The 13,759-nt window shown below is 34.8% G+C and overlaps 1 protein-coding gene across 5 annotated transcripts in view; it reads left to right on the forward strand.

Annotated features, from left to right (window-relative positions):
* DENND1B (DENN domain containing 1B) overlaps positions 1 to 13,759 on the forward strand; it is a 161,443-nt gene that overhangs the window by 98,474 nt on the left and 49,210 nt on the right. For all 5 annotated transcript variants that reach the window (XR_012836571.1, XM_075760165.1, XM_075760164.1 and 2 more), the window contains 3 exons: positions 667 to 767; positions 5,953 to 5,998; positions 7,513 to 7,614. Coding sequence is in view for 4 of the 5 variants with exons in the window: in XM_075760165.1 (XP_075616280.1) it covers positions 667 to 767; positions 5,953 to 5,998; positions 7,513 to 7,614 (249 nt within the window). In the remaining variant the exon portion in view is untranslated. The remainder of the gene's footprint in view (positions 1 to 666; positions 768 to 5,952; positions 5,999 to 7,512; positions 7,615 to 13,759) is intronic.

Genomic DNA, 13,759 nt, shown 5'->3' on the forward strand with positions numbered 1-13,759 from the left:
CTTTGAATGGTAAGCAGATTGTAACACCTCCTTTCTTGGTCAAGGAGTCCATCATTTTCTGGTGATGCCAGTGCCAGACTTGCCAGTCTCTGCTTTGGGAAAGGAGTTTTGGAAAATTGTAATAAAGTTGCTTTGCTGTCACAGGGAATATTCATTTCAGACTTTTTTAAAGGTAGTTTGGAAATCAAGATAGTGACACAAACAGAAATTAATCCTGCTTCTGGGTTTAACGCTCTTCTGTGGCTTCATGCATGTTCAGATCAGTTCCAATTGTTCCAAATAGCAGAAATGTGGACCAAAAAACTCCCGAGTCTTTCCCGCTCAGCAGAGCTGAGTGCGGCAGGGGTGCACTTGAGTTCTGTGTCTTCATGGCAGTACCCATGTTTGATAAACATCAAGTAGTGCATGTTTATTTTCTTTTTTTCAAGGAAATAACTCAGCAGGGCTTTTAATGGACTTGTTAGTCTGACTTCTTGCAAATGATGTACTTGTATATCAGAGTTCTTCATGGATGTGTTAAGCAATTACAAGTAATTAAAAAACGCTCTAATAGGTGTTTTGTGGAGGTTAAGATTCTTGCCTGTCTAAAAGTTAATTTAAGATTTTGTATTTTCTTTTTAGTCATATTTTTTGTTGCCAATTCTGTGTGTGTATTTTTATTTTTAGTTAACTGCTTGTGTTCATGCGTCAGCTGCATTGTTATATCCAATGTATTGGCAACACATTTACATCCCAGTGCTTCCTCCACATCTTCTGGACTACTGCTGGTAAGACAGCTAACCTGTTATCCCCATTTCTGAGATTCTTACCTGTCTTGTAATTCTAAGTAACTGATGGAAACATTAATTACTTATGTGACTAAATACACAGGATCCGGTTTATGAAAGCACTTACGTCAATGCTTAAGTGACGACTTGAATAGAGATATTTCAGCATGCCTTTACGTCATGTTTGAATTGGTACCTTGAATTGCAGTGCTGATTACTATCAATGCAGCATTTAGAATCATGTTTATAACTGTTCCTGTTTTATTGTTAGAAAATGCATTCAGTACTTAAATGTGGCTGTGTTACGTTTTTCTTTTATTTGGCATTTATTTTAACTTGAGATAAATGATACTGATAGAAGCATTCAGAAAAAAAATGATCAGTTCTTCTGGAATCAAACATTAGTAGGCATCAATGTTTCCCTTGGGTCTATACAATGATTTAATATTTATATTTTAGTCAGACAGGTTCACGATCCTATCCAACACAACACCTTCCCAAAAGAGCTTAAAAATCTCCTTTTGGTACTGCCAAAATTTTCATTATAAGAATTCTTCTCCTCACGTGTTTCTGTTCACATGACAGACTTCATGGCTTTGGCAAATTTTTAAGTCGAACAAGAAAGAATCACTTTTTGAGTTACTTCTGATCCTTCAAGGGATGATGTTTCCACATGCCCGTGTTTTAAGATTTCAGGCTAAGAAGAGATCTGCTTTCTTTTATTCGTGGTAGTGCCAGAGATACCAAATGAGAGTTTCCCTTAAAGCACCTAAACCAGGAGTATCCATCCCTGGAGACTTTCACTTTAACTAGATCCTATGGATCTGTGGTGGAAAAATGAACTGTTTAAAGCCATTTTAGAGATCAGGAATTGTTATTATATATAAAAACTGAGTCCAAGTCAGATGCCTACCAACATAAGTCTGTGTGTTACTAATGTTTTTCTTCACAGAAATAAATTATGCTTGTATGTTTGCTGGACTTTGTGTTTCGGGTGTTTTTTTTTTTTTTTTTTTTTTTCTTCTCTGGAACCTATAAATATTGATATTCCATTGAACTCCACCCAGTCTATTGAACTTCTTGTTTTCAAAGAAATTCTCATTAAGTTTCCTTAAGTCTCTTTCATAGTGTTTCCTCAAGTTTACAATATTTGCCAATGGTATATCTTTTTCTGTGATAATTCCTATACTTCATATGTATATGATTTATTGTTTTTAAAAAGAAATCAAATATTCTTTTCCCACTCCTCCCTTTACTTTCAACTATAGCTAAGCCTTTCATCTTTAATGATAGTTTTCTTTTGAAGAAACTCTGTCCTAATTGTTTTTCTTCCTAGCTTTGATAAAATGCACCAAGATGGAGGTAGAGCTTGGATGTATTTGTTTAGTTTTTGTATTACTTCAGCTTACTGCCAGAAGCTTTGTAATTTCTTCAGTATCCATAAATGCTGTGCTCAGGAGGTAGATCAACACCTTTCTTCAAGCTGTACCCTGCAGAGTGCATCCTGAATACTAGAAGATTTTTTTTATTTCCCCTCCTAAGCACAGATAATGTTTCCAGAAATAATAATGTTAGATGCTGTACACAGCTGCTTGTGATGATGATAATAGTGGAGATTCTAGGTCATTATGGTGTGACCTGAGAATTTTTTTTACTCATTAAAAAGAACCATGGAGTTCCTTAAACTTGTAAAACTCATTTATATCCTTTTTTTCTTTTTCACAGTAGCACAATAGAGTGGGGGGAAAAAAAAGTTTCCCTCTTTTAGAGATGTTCAAATGGAAACACAAAGTTCATGAAAGGAAAAGCATGATTGATCAATTTACCACAGTAACTATGATTCAGACCTTTTAACTCAGATTTTCGTTCATTTACATTCTTTGTCTGCTCATGCCTGGCTTGAATGGTTCTTTTGTGAGACAGGTTGGAATAGTGTAATAAAAACACATAAAATACTTAGCTTTCCTCATGTTTTGGCATATTAACAGTGAATAAATATTTTCCTCATAGGTATATAATATATCAAGTTAAAAAACCTTGATGAATTCATAAGGTCAAAGTTTGTGCTAGGCCAGACTGAGCAAATTATTAATAAAATAATTTTCTAATTCTTTTTTTATATTTTCATGTTGTTAGAGCAAAATTCTTTTATTAAAACTGCCTGTTTTTCTTTTAGCTTCACATGCATTTTCATACCTAGAAACCACATTATTATTCCTTCACTTGGACTTTGTTGGGATGTCTCCCATGAACTCTCATTTTCTTAGTGTTGTTCTGAAATGGTATTCAAATAAATGAAGTAGGAGATTGTCAGTTTGATAATTTTGTTCATTCCAAGGGAGTAAGACTATTTTTAAACAAAGATAAAATACCTTTAAATCTACTAGTTTGAATATAGGCCCTGATCCTGCAACTTTTCTTTGCATGTTAATCATCCAACATACTTTGAGAGAAATGCACGCTTCAAATCCACTATCTTCAAAACTTCAGCTGTACTAAAAATTGAATTTTCTGAATATTTTTAAGACTCTACTTGTTTTCTACATTTAAGTAAGCAAAAAGATATTGTTGAGCTCAGCCCAGTGGGTGGTTGGCTTTCAAAAAAGCTTTTACAATTAAGTTTGAGCATTGATACAGTAATTATATTTGAACAAAATTAATTTTTGTAAAGGAGAAAGCTAATTTCATCAAATTTCTGTATAATTTCTTGGCAAACTAAGTCACTGAAAAAAGAATGTATGACAGTTTTGTCTGTGGATGATAAAGCATCTGTTCTACCGATGCTCTGCTAAGAATATAATGCAATTAGAAAAGTCAAGTTACAATTGCAACATGTCTTTTTATGAGATTTGGTCTCTTCTGAATTGGGACATACGCACGCCTGTTTTCGTGAGAATGGGACGATTATTTTCCAATTAACTTCCATGTTTTGCATAACATAGTAATTATTTTAGGCAATGGTGCTGTAGATTAATAACATTTTTGGTAATAACATGCATAAGCAAGAGAAAAACTATATAGCAGCTCCCAATAGTATCATAGTGAGCAATTTCATGTACATGTTACAAACCTCTGCTGTTAAAGCTTCAGAATCCAGCAGTAATAAAATTCATTCTTTGCTGAAAATGATCAAATTGACTTTCTATACCTGCAATTTTTATTTCATGCATTTTCAAGATGTGTTTATCTAATTAGCTTTGTACCTTTATTCTGTTAACTTCTGAAAATTGAAATGATGTAGCCGTTGCTTTGTTCTATAGAAAAAAGCTACACACTACCCTTTTTAATGACAGATTTATTAATGGAGCAAATCATCAGCTATTTTTAGTCAGCTGCCAGAACAGTGTCGGTGTACAAGAAAACAAGTGTGCATAAATTGCATACATGATACAGCACTTGTTTTCACCGTAGTTTCTCCAGTTCACATTATTTGTAACGCTAAGATAACTCTGATGCGATGAACCTGAGGACCTATTTTGCCACATATTCAGCAGAAGAATCCTCAGTTAAATGTCAGTCATAGTCATCCTCATTGGCTTGGTTAAATATGTTTTGTAGTATGAAGCGTTCTTAAAATTATAGAGTATTTTAAAGCTGTCTGATTCCTCACTGAATAGAAATGCTTTTCTGCTCTGGAGGGACACCCATTTATGATTCCATGTAACTGGTGTTGAGTCCGCAAAGGCATAAGGCCTTAGCCTGGAGGAAGTTGTCAGGAGGTACTAAAATTTTTCAATATTGGGAATAAGAAAAAGATGTGTGGGGACATAAGGGTCTCTGTTTCCCCTTTTGGAAGACCCATTGCCTAGAAACCTTAAGCCCTGACAGTTTGCAGTCTCAGCAAACATTTATTTCGATAGTGTAAGCATGATGAAAGCTTGTTTTGGCCTCAGTCTGGGTTTTAGGTGGGGTTTTGTTTGGTTTGGTGGGTTGGGTTTTTTTGTTTGGTTGTTTTTTTCGCATTGATCCTCTCCTGTGGGACATTGTTAGTGAGAGCAATTGGCTAATCCATAGTGTGTGCAAGTTTTTCTAAACTTGCTGCAGTCGCAGGCAGGTGAGAATTGCTGCTTTTGCTCCCAGAGTTGGGATCAAATTGATGTGGCCACGTGAACTGATGCAGTGAAGGCTCTCCCTGGGCCTCAGGAAGTCAGTCGCCAATCGGTCAGTGCCAGTGGCTCTGATCTGTAATTGAATTAATACAATGGGAGAAATTATTGTATGTCAGTTATCTGTGTAACTTTGTATAAGTCATCTTACCTTCCATTTATTGTTCAGAGATTATTTTTATTTTGTTTTTCGCTCCGCTACCTTAGTATTTCATTTTGGACTGAGTTGTGTAAACCAGCCTATCGCTCGTTTCTCTGGAGTGAGTATTTTTAGTAATCTTGCAGTACCCATAAGATGGGATGATGTTTCTTCCCTTCAGCGCTGGATACTGAGTATATTCTTTGTCAGATGTTGCCAGAACACATTGACCAGAGGAGGAAACAGAAGATAATAGGAAACCATGATAAATTAGCCTGACTAATTCAGTTTCTGGCATGCGTACTGCAGGTGGTCTCGCTCCAGAGGCTTTGTGTGGATATTTTTTTATTTTAAGAATACAGTTCCTTGTCTTATCCAAATTGGAAATGAGAAGTTTACTGTCTTGAGTTAAACAGAATATTATACAGCTTCCAAACACCCACCAAGGGAGGGTTTCAGAAGCACATTCAGAACCAAAACTGGTGTTAATGATGTTTGCATTGCAGTGGAGTAATGCTAACTGGTACCATATTCTCCAGAATGGTGTTTAAAACCATTGTAGTTCTAAGGACAGACCACTTTTGGAAGATCCTCTAAGTTAGCTCTGCCATACAGTATGGTTGGTTATTGAAACTAGGTACAACAAGCCAGTTAGCAAGCCTTACATGTCTTCTCGCTCATACTTCCGTAGTTGGAACAGCACCTTGCACCTTTTTTTTTGTGGTCATCTTTACTGCAGAGTGAAAAAAAAAAATAATAAAAAAAATTCCCTTGTCTAGTAAAAATTTCAGTAGCAACTGTGTACACTTAATACAGGCTTAAACAGCAAGTGTTAACTAGGGACTGTATGTGCCAAGATTTTAAATATTTTTCCTCCACAAATGTTGTGGTAGTTAGTACTTAAAACAATAATTTGGTCTTTTCCATTTTTTTTCTTCAGTGCACCAATGCCTTATCTAATTGGCGTCCACTTAAGCTTAATAGAGGTAAGTTTATGCTTCTGCATACTGGTAAGCATGAGGGGTGTGTGCCATTAATGATAATTCTAGTGGCAATGCTTCAGAAAGAATCCCTGTTTGTTAGCGTACAGACTTAGAAAATTTAAGCTTCAGATGGTTTACAAAGTAAAAAATGTCCCTCTGAAATCTTAGTTTTTGAAGTGTTTTATGGAGACATGTAAGCGCTACATCATAATTTGTTTCTGTGTCTGTTTAATGGTTCAATGATAGCTTTTTTTTTTCCTGCCTTTTTTAGTGGTTCAGCAACAGATTTTCACAATAATAAGAACAGTTAACATTTATTTTGGAGCCACCATCGATCAGAATTCAGCATCATTCTGATTGCCCAGATAATTTACATTCCTGTCCCTCCAAAAATCTGAGTCTAACATTCATCCCACAGCATTCATAACTATTAATTTAGAAATGAGTATTGCCAGAAAACAAGAGGTAGATTTAAACATACAACAAAACAATAGAACTCACCTAAGTGGTAAGTAATGGCTGGGTCATAAATAGCTTTGCCTCTTTCCATAACCATTTGATGATACCATTAAGCCTACATGTGTAGTCTGATTGTCATGCAGAGTAGATAATTGATTTGGGAACTTTATTTGATTTACCCTTCTGCTGAAGCAGTTTCTAAGGATCAGTTCACATTTGTGAAGCTGATGAGGTGAGTTCTCCCCCAGTCTGAGCCACTAGCACTTTTGTGTTTCCAAAAAAGAGCCTTCATCAAGTACACTTCTAAACTCTAGGCATAGCCTTCTGTTCTCTCAAATCAAGTTCTTACGATCTGCATGCACTGATCGTAGTATCTTGACTAGGATCTTGTTCCTTATTCCATCAGAAAATAATGGAACAGAAAGACTTGGTCTGAAAAAGAAGTCACTCAATTCCTTCTGGAATTATTTCCTGGACTGCACCATTATGTATTATTGTAGGACCATATGGAAAAGAGTTCTATCCTTTTTTCCTGAAAGGAACAAATTGTTTAATACTTAACTGCTAGTCAAGTCCATTGATGAAAGATTGTTTCATCCATTCTTCTACAATACCAGTAGATATCACATGCCTGGGACTTACATAAATCTGCAAATAATTATTTAGTTTACTCTGTTTTTCATCTGATTATATGATTAACATCCTCTCTCACAAATCTGGGAGAATGAAATGTTGTTGTAAGGTATGTATAGTTCCAATATATTTACCTATGCATTGTGTAAATTTTATTTTTCAAGAAATGATTTCTTGAATATGCTTGTATTTCAGAGATTATTAATATAACCTTACTGTTTGATGAAGAGGAAGTGCTGTTAAAAGCTGCTCTGAATCCTGTGTCTAATTCACAAATCCTAGATTTAAAGCTCAAAATTTTGTCTTTGCCATTATCGTCTGTTATAAAATCATTGTTTCTAATCTAGCAGGTTATAATAAAAACATACTTCAGAAGGATGCCATAGTAAAATGCTTAGCCACTATTTTTTTTTCCCTCTCAACAGAGAGTAAAGAATAGATCACTGGAGGATGTGGTTTTGCTAAATGTTGACACAAACACTCTAGAAACCCCTTTTAATGACCTGAACAACCTACCTGGTGAAGTGGTGAGTATTACAGATATTTCATTATTTCTTTCTTTTTATAGATGCTTGAATTACTAGTAGTTTTTTTGCCTGGTTTTGCTAACTGCTATAAAAAAGAAATAAGGGGGTGAAAAGCACCAAGTGCAGACCCCTATATTTGAGATTTTTACCTTTTTGACAGTTGAGGAGATGTTGAATGGAACATCATATTCCTTATTGTAAAAGTAGGATCATAATTATAAAGCTAGCTGCATTCATTAGGCATAGCTGCTTTAAACGCAAGAGTCTCTTCATCTCATCTTAATCATTATATTACAAAGTAGGCATTTCTGTCTGCCTAGTGGCATGTCTTGCAAAAGAACGAGAGAGTTTTTGAAGGCAAAAAGAAGAAGGGGGCCAATTATCGGCTTCTGCTTCCCTGCCACCTGCCAGCGCTTTCCTTTTAATTAATGATCTGATGGCACTGGTCAATATAATAAGAAATGCTTGTACAGTTGGGGTCAGAAAATTCAGGCTTTGATCTTCTTCAACTTTCTGAAACATTTATTTGTTTTCTCTAAATTATTTCAGTTTTATTTTAATCTCTTCTATCCTGCTGAGGGCTGCGTGAATAAGAACCTATACTGTTTGTCATTTGTTTTGGCAGAGCAAAGACTGCTTACTTAGAATTCTATTTGTAAATTAAACTGCAAACCCAGTTTGTCATGAAAGACATCTGATCCTTTTGAAATGACGAAAACTGTCTTTTGTCTGTAAAGGATGATAAATTAAGTGCCAGTTCTTTCTGGACTTTGATCTTGCAGAGGGGGTGTCCCCCCGTCCCCCCCCCCCTTTTTTTTTCCTATTGCCTGTAGGGGAACATATTCTGTATATCATTTTAAATAGTCACAAAATTCACTTACCTTGTTTTTCCCAATAGAGCTCTAAAAGGATATAATTGTGAAACCACTGTTTTGATTATTTAGTTGTAGATACTCAAGCTATCACAAAGGGTTGTCAGCACAAAGAATTTTATATCAAAATCTGAAATCAAAGAGCTACATTTCCTGAAATTGTAAATCATAAAAATAAACTCTCTTAATCAAAGTAAGGCGTTGTAGTGACATACTACATCTTTTGGTTTTGTTAGTAATTCGTATATATTTTATACAATGGAAGTCAAACTCTTGATCATTATATTAATGTCAGTTCCCTTTGATTTTAATGATGTTAAAATCTAGACTTTTTATAGATCATCTGGTCGGTCTTTCTTTTGACTCAGTATCAACTATAGTTCAGAAATGTAAAAAAACTATATAAAAATTATTCTGATGTTTTGTGATTTTACGTTAGTGTATGAAAAAGTATACACACACAAACACATACATATATATACAGTAATTTTGACTGTACTCTATAATTCAAGAGTATAACAAGTTAAGGAAAAAGAGTAATTTTCTGGTGCATCAGTAATTTTAACTGACCTTGCATACAGTGAGTAAGGTTGAGGTTATAATGTCATGGAGGTACATGCCTCTTGTCAAATAATAGCTAGATATAGAATTGAGAATTAGGCATCTTCTTCCATAAGATACGGGAGTTGTAGCTGGAGGTCCTTCGAACAGTAAAAATGGATATTTGTACAATGAGAGGGACTTCTCATGTGTTTTACAGATGCATATCAAAGTGATCTCTAAATGAGTAGGCTAGCATGAAGAAAATAGGGATACAGATCTTCATACTTTTAGAAGTATATTCTCCCCCAGGATATATGCATGTTACTATTATTAATGTTAATGAAGGTTATCCAAGTGTACAGACTATACAGTAGACTTAAAATATTTCATTCCGTAACTAATACAGAACAAAACAGAACAGCTATGTTTTATGCAAAATATACTTGCAGAATTTGAGGATTTTATAATGAGGCTTTTAATTTGAATATTCCCATCTCTTCCTCTACTTTAATCTGCAAAGCACTTTAATTCAAAGAATTTAATGGAAAACATATACGTTTATAGTTGGAAAACCTGGAAACAAAAGGCACAGACAATGTCCGTGTTTGACTCATAAAATGACAAAATGTTTGTCCTTCTTTAGTATTCATGAGAGGCACGCAACTGCTAATGTCTCAGTTAAAAAGTATAAAACATAGGAGTGTAGAGTTAAATGGTAAGTTAGACTTAAAACATTAAAGCAAATGTCAAAGATACATATGTGAAGCATTTTAACCTATATAAATAAACTTCATAAGCATACATACAAAGGTAGTAAAACTTCTGATGAAAAAATATAATGAGTACCTCTGAGGAGTGTTAAAATAGAATGAAGAACTGAAAATATAAAAGAAGCTATAGTCTTACTATCCCTTTCAAAAATTGATTCCAGGCTGATTAACAGCCTAACAAAAGAATGCAATATTTTGAAAGAGTTTTCTAAAACTGTTTCTTTGTCCGAAGGAAATTGAGTAATTATTTTCGTGATCAATAAGCCTGATGATGTTCTGTAGATATTTAATCTGTATATATTAATCTGTATATTAAGTATCTGTAGATATTTAATAGTTCACCCATGTATAAGTAATATGTCTATTAAAATGCCCTGATGGTGCATTTTTCCATGATAAATTTAAGATTGAAAAACATTATTATATGGCATTGTCTAATAAACTGTATAATAAATTAACTGAGATTTAAAGGCATTTTTAAATCATTCACTTAAGCATTTAAATTATAGTTACAGGCTAGATGACTTTCTATGCATGTGAACTCTATTATTCTGTCAGAGTGACCAGTGGTCTTGACTGTGCAAAGGTCAGTGGTCACAGTTGTCCTGAATTACCAGTCCTTTTTTCATGTGGACCCTCTGCTGCGTTGCGTGCTGTAATCTTCTTAATGGCTTCATTCCAATATTCACACATAATATTTTAGATTTATTGACTGTTAGAAATACTACCATGCCAGTAGCAGTTCCGCTACTCCTAAGGTATTTAAAATTGGAAAAATAAATCATTGCAAGACTTTCAGGAATCCTTTGTTTTCTTAGAGGGGGAAAACCCCCTCTTTTTCCTCTCTTCTGACGAGAACACTCGTTTTTAAATTTCATCATTTCACTGTGAATTTGTCTATTATTTTTTAATTAAAAAAAAAAAGAAAATAGCTACTCCTGTGGGAGTAAATTTCCTAATACAATAATACTTAGATCACCACTTTAATAACGTAAGACGGTAGACAAAGAACATTTGTGATGTATATAAATTAGCGGAGACTGTAGACACAAATTTATGAACTTTGGGCCTGATCCTGCAATACCTGCTTGCAGTTAACTCTGACAAAAAGACTAGTCCTTTGCTCAAATTTGAAGACTTTCAAAAACAACTTGGAGAATTGAGGGTGTTGTGTTTAGCAACCAAGTCTTACCAACTTCTTCATAAATTAAGCAGAACTTTTTAAAATATGATCTTCAGAAAACAATAGGCTTCATAGCTTTTTAGCATCTTCTGTGGTTGTTAAATATTGTTAACTGTAAAATCTACAGAGCTGTTGAAAGATGTGTAGCCTTTGCAGCGTGTGCTGCCTACACACTACGATGCGGTACGGAATCTAAACGGGTATTTGGAGTTTTAGTTTTGGGATTCCTAAAGTCACAGGATTTTAACACCATAAATTGAGCGTATGAACATTACTGTTCTAAAAGTAGGATTTGAGAAGTAGGCTGTAAGTCACGTAGAAAATTAAACAGTTACTTTATAAAACCATTACTGGGAGTGTAAATTATTTCTGAAAATATGATTAATGGCATTGTATAGAAGTAACGATCAACATGTAACAGCGCAACTAAAAAGATTTTTTAGAAAATTTAAATATCATAATTGATTATGTTTTCCCATCGGAAAATAGCCAAAAATATTTTTTTGCAGTGTTATGAGGCAACTATTTATTTTGACTAAATTCCTAGAGTTAAGATTCTGTTGAACCTCGACATAGTTTTAGAAGCTACAACATGAGATTGAGAAGTACAACTAGTTTTGAAAACATTTGCATTTAAGTAGTTGTTTTCGTCTAAACGAGTTTTTGTGATGAAATGCTGGAGTGCTATCTGAGATGCCTAAATCCTATGTGTGTAGATAATATCAAATATGTAGGAGCCCTTTCATTAACAATACTGAAAATCCTATCAGATTCCATTTTGTTGTAAGGTTTTTGTTTTGTCTTCTCTGCCATCTTCTCTCACTTTCTCACTGCTGAGAGTGGGCTTAGTTTTATAGAGACATGATCTGATGGGGAACATCAAAAAACAGTTTAAAGCATAACAACTGTCACTGATACCAGAGAAATACCTGGATATCTTTTTTTTCAGAGATCTCTAGTCACTGGGAACCCCAGTGCATGGTTCTGCATTTCTCAGGCGACAAACGTTTTGAATACTTCTATATGTGCTTAAATTTATATGCATGCTTAAGTTTTTGCAGGAGCAAAGGCTTTGATTAATAGTTATATGATTTTATTACTTTATTTTTTAACTCTATGTGCAGTTCTATTCTTCTGTTCGCATGGATATTGAAAAGATATTAGTCATGCTTTGGTTTTGATCGGATAGTTATATTTTAGGAATCTTAGAAAGGACAGAGTGACTATTTTAAAAAATAAGGCTTTTTTTTAATGACCAACACAATATGTTTCTACATTTTAGATATTCTTACTTACAAATGAAAGAAAAATCGCATATCAATCTTGTGACTTTCTAAATCTCTGAAAAACTATTTTATTGATTTAAACCTTCCTGAAGCTGTGATTGCTCTTCATTGGTAGTGTTTAGCAGTTCAGTGAAGTCACCTTCCTATGAGAAGCTGTTGCTAGGTGAAGATAAAACCAGTTTGCTTCTAGTGTAAATTAATAATACTGTTTCTGAAAAGCATCACTGGTGTCTTCCAGAAATAAATTTTAACAGTGTTCTAACCCCTGTGGTTTGTTTGTTTGCAGTTCTTTATTTTTAAACTTTGTAAAAGGCTATTTCTGCTGAAGACATGCAAAGAAGGGGAAAAAAAAGTTTGGCAGTCTTAATTGTAGATGGATTAAAGCATGTCTGAGTAAAAGATTTTGATAAAGATGCTGCTTGGTATTTTTTTTTCTTGCTCCCAGAACTGTGTATTTTGTTTTAAATTTTAAAAGCTATTAATGTTGTCACCCAAAGGGGTCTCACACTTCCTTGGTTCATGGATTTAAGCAATCCCAATCCTGCTGTGCACCAAGTCCTTCTAAGTAGTTCAAAGCACCCAGTCTCTTATCTGTACCTACTGTATTGACTGTAGTAACTACTTTATCGCTCTATCTTTGATTAAACTGTGGAACTGGGAGAACTTGCTGGCAACCTACCCAAATGCACAGCTTGGATTTGCTGTCACTCGGTGGTGGGATAAGCCCTGAGAAAGCACTGTCCTTCTGCATGCATGTTTGCTGACCTCAGCTTGAAGGAAACCTACGCAGATCTCAAGGGTGCTTCAGAAGTGCTTTAGCCAGGACTCTAGTTGTGACGATTGGGAAATCAGGTTTGTGGCCCACACTATCTCTGCAGGCTTTTTTTTAAGAGCACTGTGCTACTAGTACTTCTGCAGAAAAATCTAATAGAGCTCTTCCTGCCTTTTAGCATTGCCTCCTGAGAGCAGCAGAAGTTGGAGAAACTTTCTTTGAACTCCAGCCTAGCCTTTTTGAGGCTAGAATTCCCTCCAGGATGGCAGCATAAAATGTGCATCTGACATACTTTTGTGCTGGAGAACCCGCTTTCCAACTGCCAGCCCACTGGGATGTTCTTAATATTGTTGCACTAATAACATATCAATGCTGCAATGAAGCGGGAGATTCGTTGCTTTCTATTGTTCTTTTTAACATGTTTTTGCCTAAAGTATCCTTTTTATCAATGTATGTTAAGGTACATAGGGCCTGCCAGAACTGAGAAAATCAGAAAATACCATTTTATTTCACATCCCCCACTTTGTCCTATAGTTCCTCTGCTCTACATCATTTCTACCCCCTTTCTTCTCTTAATCTGTCTCACCATCTGCCATAATTTCCCCAAACACACGAGGTATAATTTAGAAAAATGTAGATTTAAAACAATGTAGGGAATTTTCTACCTTTTCCCTCCTTTATATTTAGAAGATGTTTTGACCGTCATGACAGAGACAACA

Source organism: Balearica regulorum, chromosome 8 (genome assembly GCF_011004875.1).
Source record: "Balearica regulorum gibbericeps isolate bBalReg1 chromosome 8, bBalReg1.pri, whole genome shotgun sequence".
Taxonomy (NCBI): Eukaryota; Metazoa; Chordata; class Aves; order Gruiformes; family Gruidae; genus Balearica; species Balearica regulorum.